At 40.0% G+C, this 23,397-nt stretch overlaps 2 protein-coding genes across 2 annotated transcripts; both read right to left on the reverse strand.

The window, feature by feature from the left end:
• Positions 1-11,714: 11,714 nt before the first annotated feature.
• On the reverse strand, positions 11,715-16,078 carry mtx2 (metaxin 2). The gene is made up of 10 exons (XM_038737786.1): positions 16,039-16,078; positions 15,017-15,064; positions 14,871-14,917; positions 14,709-14,781; positions 14,169-14,245; positions 13,952-14,044; positions 13,560-13,598; positions 13,338-13,463; positions 13,110-13,186; positions 11,715-12,584 (listed from the first exon to the last, which is right to left on the reverse strand). Exons 1-10 carry the CDS (start codon positions 16,076-16,078, stop codon positions 12,425-12,427), a joined length of 780 nt encoding a protein of 259 aa, XP_038593714.1. The 3' UTR covers positions 11,715-12,424.
• Positions 16,078-20,593, reverse strand: LOC119917453 (homeobox protein Hox-D4b-like). The gene is made up of 2 exons (XM_038737787.1): positions 20,155-20,593; positions 16,078-19,449 (listed from the first exon to the last, which is right to left on the reverse strand). Exons 1-2 carry the CDS (start codon positions 20,591-20,593, stop codon positions 19,124-19,126), a joined length of 765 nt encoding a protein of 254 aa, XP_038593715.1. The 3' UTR covers positions 16,078-19,123.
• Positions 20,594-23,397: the final 2,804 nt, after the last annotated feature.

A 23,397-nucleotide genomic window follows, 5' to 3' on the forward strand; every position in this document is an offset into this window, starting at 1 on the left:
TGCACTGGTGCGTCCTTCACCCAGCGCAGTAGCTTCACCTTTCTGTGTTTAGACACTTCATGACCTACAGACATTTTAATTCAACATCCAATCAATCATAATCAATATCAATAATAAAGTAAATTTAATAATCAGGTATAATGTGGACACTGCAATAAATTAAATTTTTTCAAGAAAGTCTCAAGTCTCTGCATTTTTTTAACAAAATAAACCTAATGGTTAAGTGATTTAACTCCAACCAAGGACCTTTGTTGCATGTCATACCTCTCTCTCCCAATCAGCTCAATCCTCCATTTAAAGAATGTATAGCACCTGTTCTATTTTTAAGAAAAATACATACATTCTGTCACAATACACTATTATATTGACATAAATCTTTCACCAACAGCTCAACTGACAAAACAAGAAAGGCCTCAGTGGGAAACTACTCTGTGTAGCAGGGCAATGCTGTAAAAGATCCTGCTTGCTGCTCGGTCAGTGACAAATAAAGCAGAGCTACCAGAGCGAGGAGAAGCACCAAGGCCAAAAGGCAACGTTCACTTAGCATACAAAAGCCTGACGACGAGTTCACCTAGTTGCTATTTCTGGCAAAGCGGCTCACAACAAAGGCAGAAGGATTGGATTTAGCGTCAAGGCCCTGAATCTCTGGGCTAGTGGCTTTGGTGTAAGGGCTAATCGGACACAGGAGACGATCAGTCAGGCATGATGAGAAGGTAGACAGAAAAAAAACATAATGCGAGGCTGAGAAGGTGGGGATTTCTGGTGCACACGGGCACTAGTAGTTTCACATACACACACACAGACACCCAGAGGGATAAGACTTTAGTCAGTGGCCGGGGGCTGCAGTCGTATTTGATGCGTGATTACCAAATTAATCTGCAGTCCTACTCAGTATGGATTAATGAGCTATAAATAGTTCTTATTAATCTTCCATAGAAATAATGACATTAGCATCATTAAGAGGATCTGGATAGTTAGCATCATTTGGGCTTTTCTAAACCACTGCCCACTGTGTGTGTGTGTGTGTGTGTGTGTGTGTGTGTGTGTGTGTGTGTGTGTGTGTGCGTGTGTGTTTTATGTGTGAGAGAGAAGTTTCTCCGACCAGCCACAAAGCATTGTCAAGAATAAATGTTACAGTTGAGTGGTTTAAGTCTATTGAAAGTAAAGCCTGTCAGGGAGGGCAGAGCACTAACTGTAACTGATAGAAGTTTATTTTCCTGGCCAACCAAACCAAATGTCAACCAAATTATTCAAAATGGAGAAAATGTCGACTAGTGAAGTTCAATCTGTAAATGCTGGTTCAATGTCAATATTAAGAGTTTTGGAAAATGAGGATATTTATTCGGGTCCTCACTTCTAAAAAAACAAGTTTGAGATTTCAGATTCGAAACCATTAATTTGGAGTTCAGACTTGGTTTAAAGGTTAAGTTTATATATGTTAGTCATGTCATGATGAAATTTTATGTATCCTTTCTGCAATTTAGCAAATTGCCTGGTCTAACATTACCTGTCAATGTACTGCACGCTTTCTCCCTACTGTGTCCAGTTCTCCCTACCATTCCCCAGTTGCCTGATCATCACCTACCTGCAAACCTTCCCCTCATTATCCAATCAGCCACCAAGTATGTGCACCGGTCAGAACCGGTCCTGACCTCTCTGGGGCCCTAAACAAAATTCTGCCATGGTGCCCTCCTACTTGATTCATGAGGTATGTAAACAATTTGCCATTGCTGCACAGTCAGTGCTCTCACTACAGTCCCTCTTTTAAAACAGTCTGTCTTTGTAATAAGCCTGAATGGAAACCTATTTTAAACTTGTCTTTAGGGCAAGAAAAATCCATTGCTGGTTTAAATGGACCTCTGTGCCGTAACTCAGTCTTCATAAAGTCTGTTAGACTGGGGGCCAATCTGCTGGGTCATATGGTGGAGCAGCAACTGCATTTACCTGGGTCTGTGTGACTTGCTAAAGATGTCTGTATTGGGTCTGTGCTAGCTGAGGCTGGATGTGGATCCACTGTGCTTGTATTGGCTGGCAATTCAGCATCTACTCTACTGATAAACTTCAGCATAGCCCCTGTAAATAATAGATAACAATACTTGCTAGAAATTGATGTTATCAGCTCCATCAGGTCTATTCAAACTGGCTCCCCCAGGTTTCCTTTAATGCATTTTCAAATGTAAAATACTATTTATTCTATGACTGTATGCGTGATGCTTATTATTTATTGAGATATGTGTATCTATATTGCCCAGTCTGTCCCACTAATCAGCATTTTAACAGCCATTAGTCAATTGTCAATCTATTACTTTCCATCTTGTATTAGTCCAGAGTTGTAACTAAACTTTGACTGAGAGACAGATAATCACTTTCTTCTTTTAAAATGAGGATTGCTATCAGGCCCATACACTGTCTATTTTTTTTCTATGTCTATTTTTTCCGAGCTACAGTTTATAAACACTGTTGACCGTTGTCGGTTTTATCAGATGTAAGAAACAGTAGTATTTCACTCTTACATGAGTCAGGCACAAAGTCTGTCAAGCAACCAAGACACAGACAAACCAAGAGATGCCCAGCCAGCTAGGTAGGTAGATTAGCAAGACAGACAGACCAGAGAGAGATTTACTGCGAGCTAGTACATTACCATTACTGTTATCTGCTGACATCAGACTTTGTGAGGAGAGAGCACAAGTTCACCTGATTGCTGTTCTGCAATTCATTCTCATTAAATTTTTTTCTCTTCCCTCTTCATCCTCTCATTTAAGATGTAAACACTGACATGAGAATGAGGCGTGGCCCTTTGCAACGTGCGTAGTGAGCGTTTAGGACTTTCTAGCTCTGACACCGGTCCACCAGCAGCTCACGTCTGCAAGATTGTTTATTGTGCTTCTTACCCTTCACATCCAGCCCTATAGTTTGGCATGTCTATACCTGCTAATTATACACAGCTAAATTTTGGTTTTCATTACCTTCCTGCTCTGTTTTTGGACTTGTTGGCTTTCACTGACTGTTTTCCTGATCCAAACAACATTTTCCCGATTTTAAAGGTATTAAATGTTAGGGTGGACAAAATCCCATAAGGTTTGTAATGTAGCACTACTCTTTTTTCTGTTCAGGTTACAAACATGTTCTCCTTATAATGTATAGGTTATGGCCAGCCCACTGGGTGTAGACCCTTTTTTAACAGATGTTTACGAATGAGTTCATCTAGATCTCTGGAGCATGATAGAATGGCTGTGGGATTTTATGAAAACCATGTATTTCTATGTTGGGTGATGTTCATGCTTTTAAATCTTTACTTGCTACCTCCTAGGATTTTCAAAACTTACTTAGTCATATGTTACAGGTACACGGTTCTCAGCCGACAGCAACAGATTATTTGTTCAGGTGGGGCAAATAACTGCTGAGTGAGTGACAGCATTCGTTCTTAACTACAGAATGTAGCAAAACATAATAAGTATCCAGTCCCAAGGACCACATCTTGGTCTCCCCACCCTTACCCCTACTGAAAAAGCTGTGACATTCAACCACTATATTTAGTATGTCCTGGCACTGCCATGTCTTTCCTGCACTGAAGGCTTCTTACTTTCTGTCTCTTCTTTGGTAGATTTCTTTCTGTATGAGTTGAACACATCATTGCAAAATGACAGCTCTAGAGAAAGGCTCTTTAATTTTGAGTGACTGACACTTAAACCGGACATTTGTCACAGATCTTTTAGATGACTAAAATATAAAAAAAATAAACTATGAAACTCCAGTGTAGCTGCTCTGGATCTGTTTCAATATAACATTATCATTTACTCTTTGCCAGTTGTCTGTAGGAATAAGAAATTGATGCCATAACAAATTACGACATCAACCCAGTAATGCAAAGCACATGACTAAGACAGATCCAGTAAGTAGAAGAAGAAGCAATGACATAAAAGAGACAACAATAAGAAGTGAAACAGAGGACCACTTAAACACTGTGCAGTATAGGGACATGACAAGAACATGATAAACACATTCTTTCACACCCGAGCACACACAATTTCACTTTCTGTTCTCATGTTTCCTGTAAACATCACTCTCTCACTCACAAAAACACACACACACACACCGTGCTGAACACAGCCAGTGGAAGTAAGGGGAAAAAAACACAAATCCCACTGAAACACAAAGAAGGCACAGCATCCATTTCCTCTCAAATACAGGGTAATGCCTCTGTAGGGACATTGACATTAATATTTGTGTTTATGTATACTTCTCCAAAAGCCAGACACCAAAAGTTAGAGGATTTTAAAACAATAACTGCATCTTTGAAACGCACAACAGTGTAGGTGAGTGTGTGTGTGTGTCTTAAATAAGCAAGTGGAAGAGAAAAAATACAAATGACAGAAGGTAAAAGTGACTGAATAGAAACTTACCTACCTTTCTAGTAAAACTGCAACAACAGTATCGCCCACAGCCTTTGTCAAGACAAAGAGTATTCTGCCTTGTGCAGACTGGATCTGGGGTATTCATGGACCATTGGGGTGTATGTGCATGAGTGTGTGTGGGTGTGTGTGTGTGCTAATGTGTATTTGCATGTGTGTTTTAGGTCTGGTGTTAATAGGTCTCATTATGAACTACCTCTAATCAGTTAAAATAGCAATGTAGATCAGTGTTTAGTCTGCACACACATGCATATAGTATGACACACACACACATTCTTTATGTTTCACATGGTCATTAAATTTCAAGGCACATATGTGTGCGTGATTACATGGTGCTGGGGTCTCTGAGGCGACTTAAGCCCCATGGTCATAGAGGGCCTCCACACACACACACACACACGTATATACACACTTGGAGTGAGGTCATTGGAGAAAGAGTGACAGCTTCAGGAAATGAAACACACCTCAGATTACAGTTAAACAACATTAACTAACATTTAAAACATGTGGCTTTTGCGTGACTCGTTCTCTTCATCAGAGCCGTGGTTATCTTGATTGAAACCTTTCCCTCTTCTGTCGGTTGCTTTAAACGCAAACAGCAGAGTGTGAAAATGTCACTCGGAGAACACCCAGGCTTTCTATCCTGGTTGAATTCTTCTCTGTGTTTCTTTATTCTTATTCTTTGTGCAGCTCTTGTAGTTTCTCCCCTCTTTCACATTCTTCCTGTAGGTGTACGCGCACACTCAGCATGGTAGGCGATATGAAGGCTTATTTTCCTCCCCTCAGAAGAAACCATCTGCTGCTGCTTAATATTAAAATCAAGTTTCAGAGTTAAGTAAACCGTCACAGCAAACACGCAGGTTTCTGTTGAGTGTTTTCATATAAACACGTGCATCAAGTTACCCTTTGCTTGCTGTCAATCACTCAACATCACAAGAATTCTCCACCTGGAAATAAACTTTAAAAATATTAGGTTGCCTCACAGATTTTACTGTTAAATCCATGCGGTGCTTGAACTTAAAGATAAAAGTTGTCTTTACTCTAAAGCAGCAACTGCACAGCATGCAGCCTTTATGAATAAGTGTTTATGGTTGGCTTACTGTGACAAAAGACTATTAAGAATATAGTTGTGTTTTTTCTCATTTGTCTCATTTAAAAACTACATACAAGTTAAAAAGTGAGGCCCTTATGTATAATACCATCTTTCATATAAGTCCATTCATCCTAATGTTCTCAGGTTTGATGCTGGGAGTCAGGGTTGTCTTAACGCACACTAAAGTCTGCCACAATATCTGTTTTGATCCTGTTGCTGGAAGTCTCAAAAAGACCCCCATTCTTCTTTTATTTACCACATTTGACTTGTATTGAGTCAAAAAACTGTTGAAATCACTTTTCAGAAACCCAGAAATCGAAACACACTACGAGTCTCCTCGTCGTAAAGCTGAACAACAACATAAAAAGCTGAGAAAAGTGAGTTCAAATGAGTTTAACTTCCACTTTGTCACAGAATCAGAGGACAGTTTTGATGAGAACCACTTTGAAATGACTTGGCAAAGGCACCTCACACTACACCGGTCCTGTCAGCAAAATCAAAGCGGAGCACAAAATGTAAGGGACGGTATGCTAATAGAACTAACTAATACTAACTACTGCTGAAAGGTGTCTGTAAAACGTTTTTAGTCCTTGACTGAAGTTGGAGGCAGGGATGTGTTTTAGTTTACAGTGGTTACAATGGATCCAATAATACCAAGCTTTCATGCTGGAGAAAGTCTCAAAACCGTACTCCATAATCCACTCCTTCACCAGTCATCCGTGTACTCGGTACGTTCTAAACAGTCATATTTTTGCCAGAATTTGGTTTAATATGCTGCTTTCATCTCAGTTTACATGCACAACCCTGTAGCTCAGTCACTGATTATACTATAAACTAAACACAGACAGATGTAAATACTGCCTCTAAATGACACCAAGAATCTACTTTGAAACAAGCAAAATAATTTCTGTCTTGTCCACAAAACTCATCATACATCATCACTGGAGTTCCTGACTGACTTACAAAACAGAAACATTATAGTTTTTCAAACATTGTCAGAAACCTATCGGATAACAGCTTACTTACAAAATGGATTTAAAGTGTTTTGAAATGAAGCCCTTCAACTATGGTGGAAGATTTCCAACACAGACTCTGGGCTCAAATCCAACTTGTTGGTCTTCGTTTGTCCTTAATTTGGACACGCACGTTTATATTCTGGTAAGTGAGAGCAGGCATGTGCCGCTTGGATTGGCTTGAAGTCTCGTTATTTTTGATGAAATGAACACTTACACGTGTTCCTTACACTCTCTCTGTCTCTCAGACATCAATATGAACCCTTCCTACACCTGACTGGACTATTTCCTACATTTCTATCTAGTTGAATGCACCTGAAGAGCACTCATGTGGATTACAGTCCCTTGCATGCCTTGCTCAACTTGTGGGGGAGCACAGAACATTTAGTATTTATTTTTAAATGGATGTCGCCTACTACACCAGGGTGAGAATAATCCACTAGGTGATCTGTATGTAAAACTGTGAATGACTAAAAGCAAAGCAGAAGAATATGAGAGTCTGAAACCGTTAAATGTTTACACTTTTTAGAGTAAATACCAACCTTTCCTGAGACAAATCAGACTTGTTGGGTTATTTCAACATGTAAATTCGCACTTTAAGTCTGCTGCAGCAAAGCACGTTTATCTGCGTAAACTGTGAAGGATGAGGCTAAACACGAGTATAAGAAACATCATGGTCAATTAGAAGAGACATGAAAATCATGGAGGAGGGAAGTAGCCAAGTGTTGAAGAGTGTGTGTGTGTGTGTGTGTGTGTGTGTGTGTAAGCATGAGGGGACGGACTGTGAGAAGAGGAGGGGATTATGGACACACAGCTAATCTCTTTATTCCACTCAAATCTACATCGCCTCAAAAGAAACCCCACTTCCTAGCACTTAATGAAACTACATAACTACGCACACACACTTACAAGTACAAATGGTCGCATTCTCACATTATGGAGGCACATATGTGCTGGATGAAGGAAGATGTTGGAGGAAACTCATGCTTACAGGTATAAATTGCCACTTATACACACAAGCTACACAGGCAAAGAAACAAACACACATTCCTTGGTATAGGTGGACCTTCCATAAGGCGTAGTCCAGCTGTGCAACCTCTGGACTGATGAAGTTTGTTTGCAAACTTCGGCTGCACGCTACAAATAACCAACAAATGTATATGTATGGTTTCTTCCCCTCGCTGTTTGTACTCATGTTACTTTGAGCTAAAGACACAAATCTGTCTGCTTGACGAGAGACAGTGTAAGAAGCATTTTCATTTTGCTGTTATGGTTATTTACTGTACAGTTAAAATAAACCAACACTAACTGCTTGTAAGAAATGAGACAGGAACAGTGTTCTCTGTTGTAAATAGCAGATTTTATTGACCCAACCCAAAGGTGCATTCAGGTTCCAGGCTGTTGCAAGCTACTATCAACATACCGTACATGTCTAAGCCTCAGTTTGAGCCACCCAGAGTAAATACACGTCTATATGCTACCATTAATTTACATTACAACAGTACTGTCTGGTACTAGACAGAATGTAGAATGGTTCAAGATTTCCCATAACAGCATTTTTTATTTCCTGATGACATCAGGGTTATTTTCCAGGACTTTAGAAAGCACTCTCCAGAGCCACAGAAGACATTTTGCAACTGTTTCCACAGGCTGAGTAGTGCTCCTCATGGCATATAAACTGAACTTCATGTGAATGTAAAGCAAATGCTAATTTTGTTGTAATTATACAAGCCAGTAATTATTCAAACAACCACAGGAAAACATAAACACAGTTTATTTAAATTGTTCAAGCAAATGGCTAATGCGGTCATTTTTCTACTTAAGACATCAAGTTTGCGCAGGCTTTAGTTTCACAAAAGTAAAAATGTGTTTAATTTTGAAATGACTTAATTTTTAATCATTTTCTTGTCCCTTTGTCTTCTTCTAACTGAGTGAAGGGCGATTACCACACATTCAAAAGCCTTCAGTGAGAAGGCTCATTTGGCTTTGTTCACTGAAAAGAGCAAATCGTTTTAGTTTTCTTGCCAGGAGTGTGTAATGCGAGGTAGAGAAGGGCAGGGTTTCCTGCAGCGCTGTCACTGTGCCCAGCCTTGGCAGGGTGGTGGTAAATCACAGTGAATGTAGGGGATTGTGTCATGTCATATTCTGCAAAGTCAGCCACTCAAGCTTAATGAAATAATTTTTTCTAGGTTTAAATGATTTTGTCATGTAAATTCTCTTAAATGTTCTGTGTAGCCTAGCTTACGCGCGCACACGCACGCAAACACACGCACGCAAACACACACAGGCCCTCAGCTCAGTCTATGCCTGCCTGGGGCCTCCAAATCACTAAAACTGTCCCTGTGCTTTGACACCTAAGACATCATGCTAATCTTGTTTATGTGAATGAGATTACAGATAAACTGGGTCACAGCACCTGAGATGACTTATTGCATTGGTTTTATCAAATTACAAAAATACACCATTTGCATAGACATATGAAAACCATCTCACCCACACTCTCCAGCTACATTAAAAACATTCTTCTCTTGCTGTCTTCTCTCTCACTCAGAAAGTCCAGATTATGTATCATGACTCACTCTGATAATCAAGCTGTGTAATTATACGCCTCCAGTTATATTGTCTAATCTGACACTTCACATCAAAGCACATGTACTTATATACATTCACACTCATGAACACAAACTCTTCATTTTTATCTGAACACACACACACACACACACACACTTATCAGATGTGTCTTTATGAGGTCCTTTCAGTAACTATATGCGTTCTCTACCACACCTACCTAAGACCAATACTTATCCCAAGTTTAAATCTCTGTCAGAATGGAAAGGAAATAGTATCTAATAGCATTTGAGTTGCACACATATTTTTCTTATCACACATTCAATTACACATTATTACGTTGTTAAGTGAGCTTTGTTCCAACACCACATCTGATTGTGATTAACTGGTTTTAATAAAAATCTGTTTGCTATCCAGCAACATGAGTAAATGAAACCGTGATTGTGCCAGTATGTGTTACATGTCACCACATAAAATGAACAGCAGAGGAACTGAAATAACTGAGTGCATTTAGACTCCACAGCTCTACCCATTCAAATTCCTTATGGAGTTTTTTGTTTTGTTTGTTTTGCATTTTGTTGCATCATGGCCCAGCATGCATCAAAAAACAGAATCAGTGCAACCAGCCCAGAAGCCGATCCACCCAGTGCATCACCTACACTCGGTCAAATAAGTGACACATAAAGGAAACACATTCTAAAAATAAAACTAACAAGAACTCCTCTAGGAAATAAGTCCACATTTTGTCAGATTCGCCCAAAATTGCAGAGTAATTAAAAATAAACTATATTACTTTACTAATCATTTTTTCAGCTTCTTAAATATATCCATGTACAATTTTGCCTAATCAGCAGTAGGCCGCTAAACTTTACAAATCTCTGCAGCAGCAGGTTCCTTTTCTATCCTCATGCTGCCCTCTCCTGGAAATAAATTGTTATTACAATTTGTGTATCTGATGCTCAGAGTAAATCTGTGCTCAGTGCAATGTTTAAAAAAAAAATAAAGGTTATTAAGACAATATGATTATGTTTCTCACACTTTATCCACTTTGTGTATGTATGTATGTATGTATGTATGTATTAGTTTTTAATTAGTTTGTGTTAATTTGACCAAGCACAAATGTGTTTCAGTAAAATGCAAACATGAAAAAGGGTCTTCACACTATACCTCCCTTAAGTGCAATTTATTGGCATCCATTTGTGACATTTTGGGTTAATGCTCATTGGCTGATGTGCCAATAAATTGCACTTAAGGGAGCTAGTGTGTGTGTGGACCCTTTCCATGTTTTTGTTGTCTTACATTGGCCCAGCTGCTTCAAACGGTATTTGGACTTGTGTGACTACTACGCATGGTTTGTTTTTGTAAAATGCATCATTATAAACACATTAAATAACGAAATATTTAACACAAGACCACTATACACAAGTTTTTTATTGTCCTTTAGTCAGGGATCTAGTATTAAGAAACTGTCTGCAGATTTCCAGCTTCCTGTGGTCTCTCCCAGCAGGAGAGCTGCCTGACTGCTATAAAGGCTGCTGAGCTCATGCCAGTCAGTCTCTTTTACTCTCACAGCCCATTATGTTGTAAATAGCCTACATTATTTTCACTTTAGCTCAAGAGAGTTTCTTATGTGTAATTTTTAAAAGAAATCACATGGGTTCTCCTCATCAGTTGTGACAGAGTTTTCAGCTGCGTGTAGGACAGTATGAGGGAAGACACTTGTATCTCTCTGTCTCTTTTTTTGTGATGATTTCTCCTGTAGGATGGTTCAACATCTGTGTAAAATGGCGGCTCTAGAAAGAAGCTCTTACCCTTTTATGGTAAGGAACTAACACCAAAACACATCGTAGCTGCAATGTCAGATGACTCTGCATCATCTGCAACTGACCCATTATCTTCCAGAAAATGACAAATAAACAAGAAAAGATATGTACATTGTTCAAGCATGTTTCTTAAGAGTAGGTATTTGATCTACAACTTCATATAGGTTATGGGGTCAAGTGGCTATTGGTGGCCTGAGGCTTCAGGTCATCTGGTCTAAAAATCCACAAATTACTGTGGACTTGTACCTTTCTGTTTATTTCTCTCTGTCGTTCGCCTGTTGTCTGGCTGACGACCTCTAACTGTGCAGAGTTTGGCCATTGCAAGTCATCACTCATGATGTCACAGCTCCTGGAAGTTCAAAGGTCACACTCTGACCTCACAGGAAACCTGGAAGACAGACACTGGCTCAGTCACACACACACACACACACACACGCAAACTGGTCAGTTGGAGGGCAATCAGAGGTGATCAGACATTACCACTGAGCTTGTCTGTGACCTGGAGGCAGAAACACACAGCTGTGTGTGAACCATCTGGCCCAAAAATAGAATTCAAGTGATCTTCTCATAGACTGAAGCTGTGGACTTTCCTCAGTTAAAACTTTTTCTAACTAAAATATTTCAGATGGTGAGAATGTTTCAGCAACGCTTCATGGAGGAATTTTAAAAAATCATCAGTTACAAGTGTGTGTGTTAGGGTTAGGGTGATTTTTATTATTTGATGACATCATGCTTCCTTTATTTCTATTATCATTTATCAATAAATTATTCTACATAAAATGTTAAACACAGGATAACAATTACAACTGGTGTAATTTTGTAATTATTATACATTTCTGTTATGAAATCCAACATCAAATAAATAACTTCCATGCTATACTGGGAAGAAAATAAACAACAAAAATATAAATTCAACGACTTTTATTTTGTAGGCACTTTCAATTCACAGAAATAAAACAATGTTGGAAAAACTAAGGAATAAGTCACATCCTTATCATCACCTTCTGGGATTTGTGAAGAGTTGCATTATTATCATCAATATGCTTGTTGTGATCTTAAAGGCGCCATGGTCTACTGAAAACTAATTTGGTGCTTTCCTGAAGCACTTCATCTAAAACAGTTATGCATATCAGACTGACTAGCGCACGTGGTGTGTTCTCGCCAACATCCATATTTATTCTGTGTTTAACTGTGAAATATTTTTTTAAGAGAATCATCTTTACTGTGATGTTGGGGTACTCTGATGCCAGCCATGCATGGACTTATATGTAAGCACTCCCTTGCTGGTATATTTATTTATTTGCAGTAGATACATCTTATTCCTTAAAAGAAGTGGCTCCTCTGGATTCCTATCAGCATCATGCAACAATGTTTGAAGCAAAAGGGAGAAGGAAAGGGGAAAAAATCACATAGGGACAGGTATGTGAAAATAAGCTTCTCAGTGCTACAGTGAGGGAATGAGAGAAGGAAGGACATAATGTACAAGGTTTAATACACAGGTTATTTTAAAGTCACTCAAGAGGTCTTGTCTTCAAAGTAGGTCTGTTCGATGCGTCTGCAGAAGGACAGCAGGTTGCTGTAGCTCTTGATCCTCTCTGCCAGCTCAGTGCTGGTCAGCCTGGTGGTCAGTATTGTGAAGAGGTGACCAAACACCAACGCATCCAGTTCTGTAGGCCTACAACACACAAGCACACACTTAGGTCAATTTACAATTTTTACTTTAATTTTAGTTATATGTTAAGCCACATCTCATTTTTTGACCCGAGTGGCTGAGTAAAGCTTAGGTCAGCACTAATATTTCTAAATAATTATGTTATAAATGAGATCTCTAATCTGTGAAGTTAAAAGAAGCCGTGACATAAACATAAAGAACATTACAAACATTGGCTATGGTTTTTATAATTTATTTAAAGGCATTAACACATGCTAAACCTTCTGAGGTGTTTAGGAGATCATTACAGTATTACACCACAAGGCGGTGCTAAAGAAGATGCTTCCAAACACTTCCTTTTTTGCTTGGCCCTCAACAAGATCAGCTACAGAGCAGAATCTGCAGGGCCTCAGCATATTTTTTAAGTACTGAAGCCTACCCCCTCCCTGTGCCACCCTATTTCTGTTTTGTTATTCAGCTGCTATAACAAACAAATAGAAACAATTCACATCAGATGGGCATCATTCAAAGAGATAGACAATTGCGTACTGTTTATTAAAGAAGTATGGTTGTGTTCCCAGCCTCTGGGAGAGAGCCTGGCAGCACTGACTCACATCCTCATAAACCTGAAACACATGAAAGGACAAAAAGTTTTGTTTAATCATGTTTTTGTCAATTTATGTCAATATTTTATGAGAATATAGTATCTGGGTTGGCATGAAAACAATTGCCAAGCATGTAAAAACCTCAGACATTTGTTGCCGGGCAGCTGCTAACCTGCTCCAGGGTTTTCCCTCCCCAGCCGATGGCGTTCATCTTCCTGCGAACCTCCCACTGCTTCTGATAAGCAAGGATGTTACTGAGAGGCCACGAGTAAGGACTGCTGTATCTGGGGCGGGAGATCTGCACAAAACACATACGTGTAATTAAGAGGCACTGAATTATCACTGCCAAATCTTTTTTTATTTTCTTTTTAAATCTACAGACAAGTATACACACCTCAGCAGCTGTAGCCTCATCACACCACTGGATATACAACTGTAGAAAGGAAAGGAGACTTCAATGAGAAGATATTATACACAAATATTGATAATTGTGTAACCTACCAGTTTATGGTTTCCTGGAAATGATTGTACGAATGTGTGTGTGTACGTCATGTTTTTATATCTCAGTGGGGACTTTAATGCACACTAACCAATCGTGATGACGACGGTCCCCTCAGGTAGAGACTGCTTTCGAGGGGTAAGACTTGGTTTTAGGGTTCGGGTTACAGTTGGGTTAAGGTTAAGTATGTAGTTGTGATGGTTAAGGTCAGGGTATGGGGTTAGTGAATGCATTATGTAAAACAGATGTCCCCATGGGGATAAAGGAACAAACGTGTGTGTGTGTACCTCAGCAGTAAGCAGCATGTTGTTGACCAGCTCCATGTAGGCTTTCATTTCAGCTCTCTGAACATCATCTAAGCCATCGCTCAAAGAATGACCCTGAGAACCCAAAAACACAGAGAATTTCTCTCATTTTAAATAAATCCTTTTTTGATGAAATGTTTTAAAGGTGTCTCTGAGAGTTAATCAAAATCAATAACTTAACGATATTTGTGTTACACACCTTAGCTTTGGTGAATTGCACTATCGGTGCCAGTTCAGACACGACTTGGTTCCCTACGTGGATAAAGGGAATCTTACCTACAGACAGACAAAAACAAAACAGAGAGAGTGAGGGGAAATTGTTAGTCTCTTTTTTTTCTTTTTTTAAAAAGGAGCAACCCCAGTGCCTTCAAGTTGCTATCTGTTTCACCTGCATCTAGACACAATCTGTATACAAAGTAGTGGGACAGACCAGGCCACAAGGATTGAAAGGGACATACAAGTTATCACACTTAATGTCCAATTAAGAACAGCTGAAAATTTCTGAAGCAGCTAAAGTATAGAGACATTAAAATCTTAGTCTTAACACCTGAATCAACTTTTGGTTATATGTTGACACAATACTGGATTTCAAAATGTCTCTGTTTCTCTGAACTGAAAGATACAAAATCGATTTTTCAGTGAGATAGACCACACCACAAAGACCACATGCCAGAATCCCAACATTGTATTCATAGCATGGCATCGGTAAATCCTCCTCTGCAGCAGCAACTGTACTAACCAGAAGGTGACATGTATTCAGCATTTGCTCTGCAAGCCACCTGCACTGGTAGACCGCACATCCTGAGGTATGCCTGTACAGGAGAGAAACAGGACAGGGTGATTCAGTGCTGATTCACAATGTGCAGCCATATTTGCTGAGAAGACGCAGACACAATTTCACCTGAACAGCAAGAGATGAGGCGCAGTCTGACAGCAAAATCTGATCTTCTGTAAAAGCAACACCAGAGTAATATAAACAACAAATATCCATGTCTCTATAGACACAATTTATATTGTTTCTCCACTTTAAAACAAACGCTGACGTACCCTTCAGCGGTTGGTACAAGGTTGCAGTTTCAGGCCAAGGCTCAGCAGCTGTCAATGTTAAAAATAAAAATAACACACAGATGCACAATTATAAGGCATCCTGACTGAAAACATCACCAACTGTCATCGGATGTGCACAGCCGAGACCCTGAGGGCTCTACAGCAGGTGATTAAAACTGCTCAGACGATCATTGGTGCTCATCTCCCGAGCATCAGTGAGGTGAGGTGCCTCACACGATTTAAAAAAAAACACGATTTAGGCCGATGGTGTAGGCAAAGTGCATTTAACCTATGTAAAAATGCAAGATGGCAAATGATTTCTTCTCTCCCTAAATGCAATGCTGCTCAGTAGCTCTGCGCTAACTGTTACCGCTGATGACTGGAAGTTATATTACAACAGAGTCAGAGCTTCAGTCTATGAGTCTTCATTATTATTGTTGCACTATAGCCTCCAGCCACCAGTGGCAGCTCTGAGCAAGCCAGTGCCGAGCAGCGCTCCACGTTAAGTGAGGAAGAAGTTATTCGCCATCTTGGATCTTACTGTGCTAGCTGAATTTAATATAATTTAGCCTCACTTCGTGGGGCTAATTCGTGTTTTTCCAACTCGATACAAGGCTGCCATCTACGTGGATCCCCCTGAACTGTTCCGGCTTAAATTCGCTGTCCTCCAAAAGGGTTTGTATTCTTAACATTAATCTGATAAACAGATTTATTGGCATCAAAAGCCGAAAATGGGTGCTACACTTGGTTAGCCATCTAGGACTGAAGCCAGAGTGACAGTCATGTATGTGGGCTAGGCTAACCCAGCTAGTCTTTGCTAAAGAAACGAAACAGGGTGGACAAGGACAACCATCGCTACAGATGTATTTGAACAATCCTGCTAAGTTAAACGGCAGTGATCTCTTATATGTAATTAACTAACGTTAGGAAAAATTGGCATGACTGTAAACGTTAGATGGTGTTAGCTAGCTACTTAGCTTAATAGACAATAATAATAACAACGGGGAAAGTCAACACATTACCTGCCATCTGCGACACGAAAGCCTCTGCCGCAAGAGACATTGCGATGTTGTAATATCCTTTATTGCTAATTAATAATTATAATAGCAGATGAGGTCAATTCCACTGCATGCAAGTTTAAGGGCAAGTGCCTGCTCTGCAGTCATCGACTAGTCCGCCGGCGATTAACGTCCCGTGGATCAATGTAACTCCGATTTTAGTTCCGCTTTACGCTTGAGCTGGAGACGACAACTGTATGGCGCAGTCGCTGTGTGTGAAATATCCCAGTCTGTCATAAAAAACAAACCTGTCTGTAGGTGTAGTGCGGCTTTCTCTATAGTCTGATGGGCGGTGACACTGTACACGGGTGGACAAAAAAGTGTCAGTAGAGCTAGTGTTGAATCAATTTTGACACAGTCAAACAACAACTGAACATGAAAAGCTTTGCACACGGAAGTTTGTATTGCCGGTTTGTTTCCATACTTGCATGTGTTCCTTTCATTGTCACTTCTTGACGTTATGCCAATCAGTGTTAATGCAATCTCATTACATCTCACATTTTCCTAATCCATGAGGACTGTATAGCCAATCCAAAACTTTGCCATGGAATTTTTTTTGAGAACATCTCAACATGATGGATCTCTCTCTCTCTCTCTCTCTCTCTCTCTCTCTCTCTCTCTCTCTCAGGCTAGTACTTAATGTAACCAGTCGGGGGCGTTCCTGCCTCACCACAGTCATACTGCAGAAAGGCAGATTACATGCATAACGTTTCACCAAGCACAAACGCATACATCTCGGGCATTACAAAATATGTTTAGAGATGTTTACAATACAAAAAGCACAATGCACAGTAAACCATTAGTGGGACATTAGGTTAAATTGTATTCAGTAGAAATAAAGCCTATTTTGCACCCTGGGAATCTCCAGAGATGCACTGCTGTACTAGTCTTTTGTCCATTTAAATGGACATAAAAAGAACAAATTGTCACTGAGCATATACCGATATGTTTTATTTTCTTTTACTGATTCTGTACTTATAAAAGGGTCTGTTGTCGTTTAGTGGTTTACTGAATTCCCCACAAGTTGAGTGTCCCTCAGTTGGTCAGCCCCGCTGTGCCTTCCCTGCACACTTACCGCTTCTCGACCGGAAGCCACCAATTAATGCCTCTCATTTCCCTTACATTTCACCACTCACACACAGACACACACACACACACAGAACGAGTGTATTTCTTTCACCTGAAGTAGTCCATGACGTCCTTGCGCTGTGCGTAAACAATGCGTTTTTTAACTATACAAAGACGCTGATATGTAAAGCAGACTACAATTCATGTCTGCCATTTCAGGCAATATTAAAGTCTACTAAACCACAGTCACATATTTTAACATTTGACATTCCATCGACTTGTGCGCAACAACAACTTTTGTGCAGAAACATCTGCCTCCACCACCGGGTCTTTTAGGCTACTAAATCTCAAGACAACAGTTAAAACAAGCTGTCGCTCTAATGATTAAACGTTAAGGATCGCCGTTTATCCACGGAAGAATTAGGAGCACATTTATAAATCCTCCCACAGGAGAAAATCCTTACTTTTAAAAATCTTCTCAGTTGAGACATCGCGGACTAGGGATGTGCACTGGCTCAACTCAAGTGACTTCACGCTCCGTTAAATTATGATTGTAACAAATATCGTGTTTGGTACAGACGATTGCTCTGTTAAAGTTTATGTGCATTACTTTCATAATAAGGGGAATCATTATGCTGAGCGCTTTAAGTTTTCGTCTTTCATTCACAAACCATCTTTGGAGTAATTTTCGCGTCACTTCCGTTGATCCTCTCAACATCCCTTAGAAAAAGCCACAGGCTACTTACTGTGTATTTGTGCGTATGTGTGCTAGAGAGAGATGAGAAAAAATATTTGCAGTTTTGCAGCTTGAAATATTTTTTAATTTTTATCATCTAAGTGTTTTTTATCAAAACATTTCCACATATAAAGTTCTTACACAAAGAGAATGTTTCTTTTGTTTTTCAAAGATGAACACATTCACAAAAGAACAGAGAAGATGCTTGCTACAAAGAATAAAATATGCTTCTAAATAATACAAATAAAAATAAGTACTGGCGTATAGGCTATAATAGAAATCAATAGCATATTAAACTGGACTCAAAGAGAGAACATATTCTGTGAAAATGCGAAAGTATGCTGTTTCAGAGATCACTATTTAAAACCTCTCGGTGCTGAATCAGACAAACGTTTCAAAAAGTTCCTTTCGTTAAAACCCTGTAACCCTGAGAAAATAAGTTGGATTTACAGTCAGCGTCGTGCATTAAAAACCGGTACCTTTTTTTTATTTTCTTTATTTCCCCTGTGTACAAATATGACACTTCCCCTAAAATATTCAAAAGTTTATTCACCTTTTGGATATAAAAATTCCGCACTATATGGCTACTTATCCTAAATATGCATTATTTTTGGATGCTCCTATGTACAAAATAAAAGCTAAAACATTATTTGTCCAACCATTCTGCAAGTCAGCCGCCGAGCAATTTGGCTTTCTTCTGTTTATTGTTTTGCCCGTGTAAGCGCCAGTTGGTGGAAACAACATTTGGTCATGTGCATATTCGACTATTTCATCTTTTAAGTAGCTATAATAAAACCCTGTATTATGTTTACCCTGTAGAAATAAAACCCTGTTTTCTCCAAAACACGCTATCTCTCCTCACGGTGGAGCGCCTTTAACATCAGATGTCTAAATATGAAACATCTCCCTAATTTCACCAGAGAGGTGTCAGACCATCTACAACCTTGTAGTTTACCTAAATGTAAGACTCAAAAACATTCAGTAATGAATTAAATATCAGACTGGAATAGGATGTAACCTCTACACAACAGAAAAATATTAAAAACACTTAAAAGTAAACGTTAAAATATTAGGCAAAATACATTAATGAATTTATAAAGCCTTATTTAGGCCTATAGATGGATGGCCTCGAATTTTAAAGCAGTTTAGAGTTGTTTCAGGACTGCAGTCACCCTGGATCAGTTAAGCAACATCAGTTTTGGAGAGTGAAGGTGCTAACGTGGCTGCCTCAGCCAAAGTCCGTGTTCAGACAGTTATCACCGCCCTCACATCACTGTCGCTGCTGCTGCTGCTGCTGCTGCTGCTGTTGTTGTTGTCGTCCGTTGTTTTCTTGTTTTTGCTCCTTCCTTTGGTGTTCGGTAGCTTGTTGTCTTTCTTCCAGCGCATGCGCCGGTTCTGGAACCACACCTTCACCTGCCGCTCGGACAGGCAGAGCGCGTGGGCTACCTCAACACGGCGGCGGCGCGTGAGGTACCGACTAAAATGAAACTCCTTCTCGAGCTCCAGAACCTGCTGGCGCGTGTAGGCTGTCCGTAGCCGCTTTGGCTCCGGGCCCACATGGTTCGGATTGACTGTACAAATAAAAATAATAAAAAGAGAGAGAGAGAGAGAAAAAGGAGAATTAGATCAAGTTTTGTTTGTTTGTTTATTTAATTGTAGGCCTAATTACTTTTATTTTCGTATTAATATTATTGTGGTCAGTGTCGCCTAAACACCTATAGCCTATAGCCTGCACACTAAATTAAGCTACATGAAATGTAACCTAATTAGCCTGGAAGTCTAGCATCTTAAAATCTTATTTAAACATCATTGCAGATATTATCACGTGGCCATTTTTTGTGTTAACCTTCATTTGTGGTTGACTGCGAAGAGGAAACGAGTTTTACTTTAACTTGCAGATTTTTGTTCAGCCACAGCGTTGCACACAAGAGACACACAATTTCGTAGCCTACACGCGCGCACACACACACACACACAAACGCACACACTGTGGCAGGGCCATAAAACTTTATAGGGGTTGTAATTCTCCCCGACTCTCACTGAGATCATAAATAACTCGACAACAAAAAGCGATGTTCACAAATGGACAAAACACTAGAAAGAAAGAAAGAAAAAAAGAAAAAGAAAGAAAGAAAAAGAGAGAGAGAGAGAAAGAAAGAAGAACGAGAGGGCGCCTGGCAGGCAAAATAACAAACATGGGAATCAAATTTAAATTATGGAGAAAATAAAATGAAGAGAGCATGAAGTAGAAAGATGAAATCTTCAGGCTGTCTCACCATGAGCGATGTGCACTTTCTTCATCCACGGGTAGACAACAATAGGCGGCTTGTCTTTCCCCTGGCATGCCGTTTTTCTCTGCACCTGAGCGGACTTTGTACAGGTCATCCAGGCCTGGCACTGCATGTCACCCACGGAGAACCTCTCCTTACTACCGGGTGCGTTTGTCTCTCTGTAGCCGGGGAAGGGCGCACCTTGGTGCTGCGACTGGACCTCTCCATCCTCCCGGTGATGCCCCTGCACAGAGGGTTGATAGCCGGTTTGTTGTGGTGTGTATGGAGGTGGAGGGGGCTGCACGGACTGATAACCCCCTCCATAACTACCACTGTCCTGGGAGTTGTTGTAATACCCCACTTGGTTACCAAAATTACTATAATCTTCTTCACAAGGCGGGAACTGCGGCTCAGCATATTTACAGCTCACCACATAGGACTCCATGATTGATTTATAGCGAGGTTGGTAGGAGAATACTAATTTTTCTTTCTCTCCCCTCTCTCTGTCTCTTTTTCCCCCTCTGGCATCAAGCCATCCTGCGGCTGTCAAATAGACGGACGGCCGCGCGGGCCACGTGACCCTGCGGCCAGCCAATGAGAGAGGGCACATCGGGTTGTTTATGTCAGACGTAATGGGATAATTTGAAAGGGGGGAAAATGTTCATTATTAGACTAATGAGGTTTTGCTGGCGGGGAATAATGGTTAAGAATAGATGTGTGTGGAAAATAACGATAAAATCCGATACCTGGCATGTGGAGTCTAATCACTCAATGTGTAGCCTATTAGATTTTAGTATACATGGATCTATCTATCTATCTATCTATCTATCTATTAATCTATCTATTAATCTATCTATCTATCTATCTATCTATCTATCCTATTCTTTCCTCTTTATCTGCCCACCCCCTCTCACACACAGCACCTATTGAAAACGCACGGACTGTAGATTTATGACTTTTAGCTGAATGACTTTAACACCCACACAGATGGTCGTAGCTGCAAAATTAATCTAGCCCATATTGAGGGACGGCAGGGCCATATTTGGCCTTGTGGCCAGTCAAAAGATGGACAACAAAACATGGTCGGTCAGAAAGGCCTCCAGTAAAAGAATGAGATAAAAGGTTCCCAGACAGTGACTAGTAGTTGGCTTTGTTAGGCCGGGGTCAGCCCGAGGTGTCCCGTTCACCACCACCAACTCGGCTTTTAAAGGGGGAAAATAAATGCATTGCTTGGCTTGAAAAAATTATGCTAAAGCAAGCTGGATGAGAGAGAAATGCGACAGGGTTGAAAAATGAAAGCGAATTAGACTGCTGCTAAAATCGAAAAACGTGAAAGAGATAAGTGAGAATATGCTAAATTCAAGCCCCACACGAAGTCACATAATGAGGGTGCTTGTATTCCGGGAGCACTTCATGCGTGAACATCTTGTCTTTTGCTAAAATCAACTCGTTTTTGTCCAAAGTGCTAAATCACAGATGCCAGGGTTTAAAAATAAATATTCTTTGCACAGAGGAGCCAACCATAAATCCGTTAAGGATTTCATGAGGATTTCTTCTTTAGCTGCAGCTGCTCTCTGAGGATGCTGTAGGTCTGATGCTCAGCCAAAACCTCTTAATAAGTCCTGCAATGTATTATTACCTCTGCCTAATATCCTGTAATAATACTCCAATAAAGACAAGAGGGAGAAAATGTTTTTGCTTGCCTGGGACATTAAAGGAGCTCATGTGGAGGGTGTAATGAGTTTGAAAATGTGGGCATGGTTGACAGAGTGCAAGTGAACTAAAGATTATATGGGCTTAATCTATCTGATCTAATGAGTTGCAGAATACTTTATAATGAATGACTGGGCTACCAGATAGGTAATAAAGTGTCTAAATCTCTCTCTTTTTGTCAGTTGAACTATTTTTCTCTTCGTTTCATTGTTTCAACTGTTTTAACTTGAAAACAAAATATAGGTGGTGAATGAGGCCCTTGCCTCAACATATTCCACTGAGATGCCATTGGGCAAAGCATTTACACCATATTTTGTGATGGGAGGTGTTAATGCGCACTGTTAAGTGGGTGCATTTGCAACTTTTTTATTTCACAGGAGGATTTTCCGCCACTAAAAAATATTTTGAAGTATCAATTTCAGACATTTAGCGCCGTTTAGGCAAGGTAAAGAAACATTTATACGAATTACTGTGAAAAAAAATATATAGCTACAATCCTTTATGAATAGAGTGGGCTGCAGAAGTGATTTCATCAGGGCAGCAAGCCATGTAAATAGTTCTGAGATCTTTATTAGGTTCTAACCAGTACCCAGATCAAGGCGTGATGTTGTTGTTCTGATTGCTTTTTTTCTGTGTTTAAGCTTCATGCTGCAACCAAATTAGTGTTTTGCTTCCTTTAATCAACACTCAACTGAGCACACCTTAATGCTACCAGGGAATTAAATAGTATCACATCGCATACTGTGTAACGTGGTGTGTGAAAACCATCCTGCTCTATTTGGTAATCAGTTTGGATGCAGAGAAAAACATGACAACCTATAGACAATTGTCGTAGGTAGTAGCCGCTAGGAAAGGGTGCATTGTAGAAAGTATAAGCGAGCAGTACCACAAAGCAAAAGCACTGTTAACAGTCATTAGTTTTCATTCTCTTCCCTTGAATTTTGATAGATGGTTAGTCATCGCCCATAGACTCCCCCAGAACCCAATCTGTGACTGAGGCAGCTCCACACACATTCGGTTCTACAGGGTATGTATAGGCGAAGGTTCACTTCACGGCTGGCTGCTGATGACTTCTTCTTGTTGTTAACAGTGATTTAAATTCTCATGTTCACCCACAGGAAAAAAAAAAAGTCATTGTATCTACTATGACTCAAAATAATTGCAGTAAAAGACCATTCGACCATTCATTTTTAAGATGTGCATGCATGTTTCCCTTGATGTATCAGCGTTGTACAATTTATTGAAACCATTTATGATGCTGTAGCATGTAGCTGTTTGACATCAATAACTCATTAAGGCAAACCACATTAATTCTGATAGATGCGTGTAATTACTGTAAGCAAGCAAGACTATCACCTAGAAGACTGTCAGCCCCAAGAGTGCACTTTGGACAAGGTGGATATTGTGCTAGAGAATATGGATAAAGTCTGTCTTGTAGCGCAGCGGGAGCGTGATTTACAGAATGAAATAGCAGGAGGGGGAGCTGCTCGTCCACTGGACAGGGATCTGAACGTTTTTACGTAGTGAAACACCAAT

This window comes from Micropterus salmoides, unplaced genomic scaffold (assembly GCF_014851395.1).
Source record: "Micropterus salmoides isolate LMB-PRFRI ecotype aquatic unplaced genomic scaffold, ASM1485139v1 Ms_hic_scaffold_22, whole genome shotgun sequence".
NCBI lineage: Eukaryota > Metazoa > Chordata > Actinopteri > Centrarchiformes > Centrarchidae > Micropterus > Micropterus salmoides.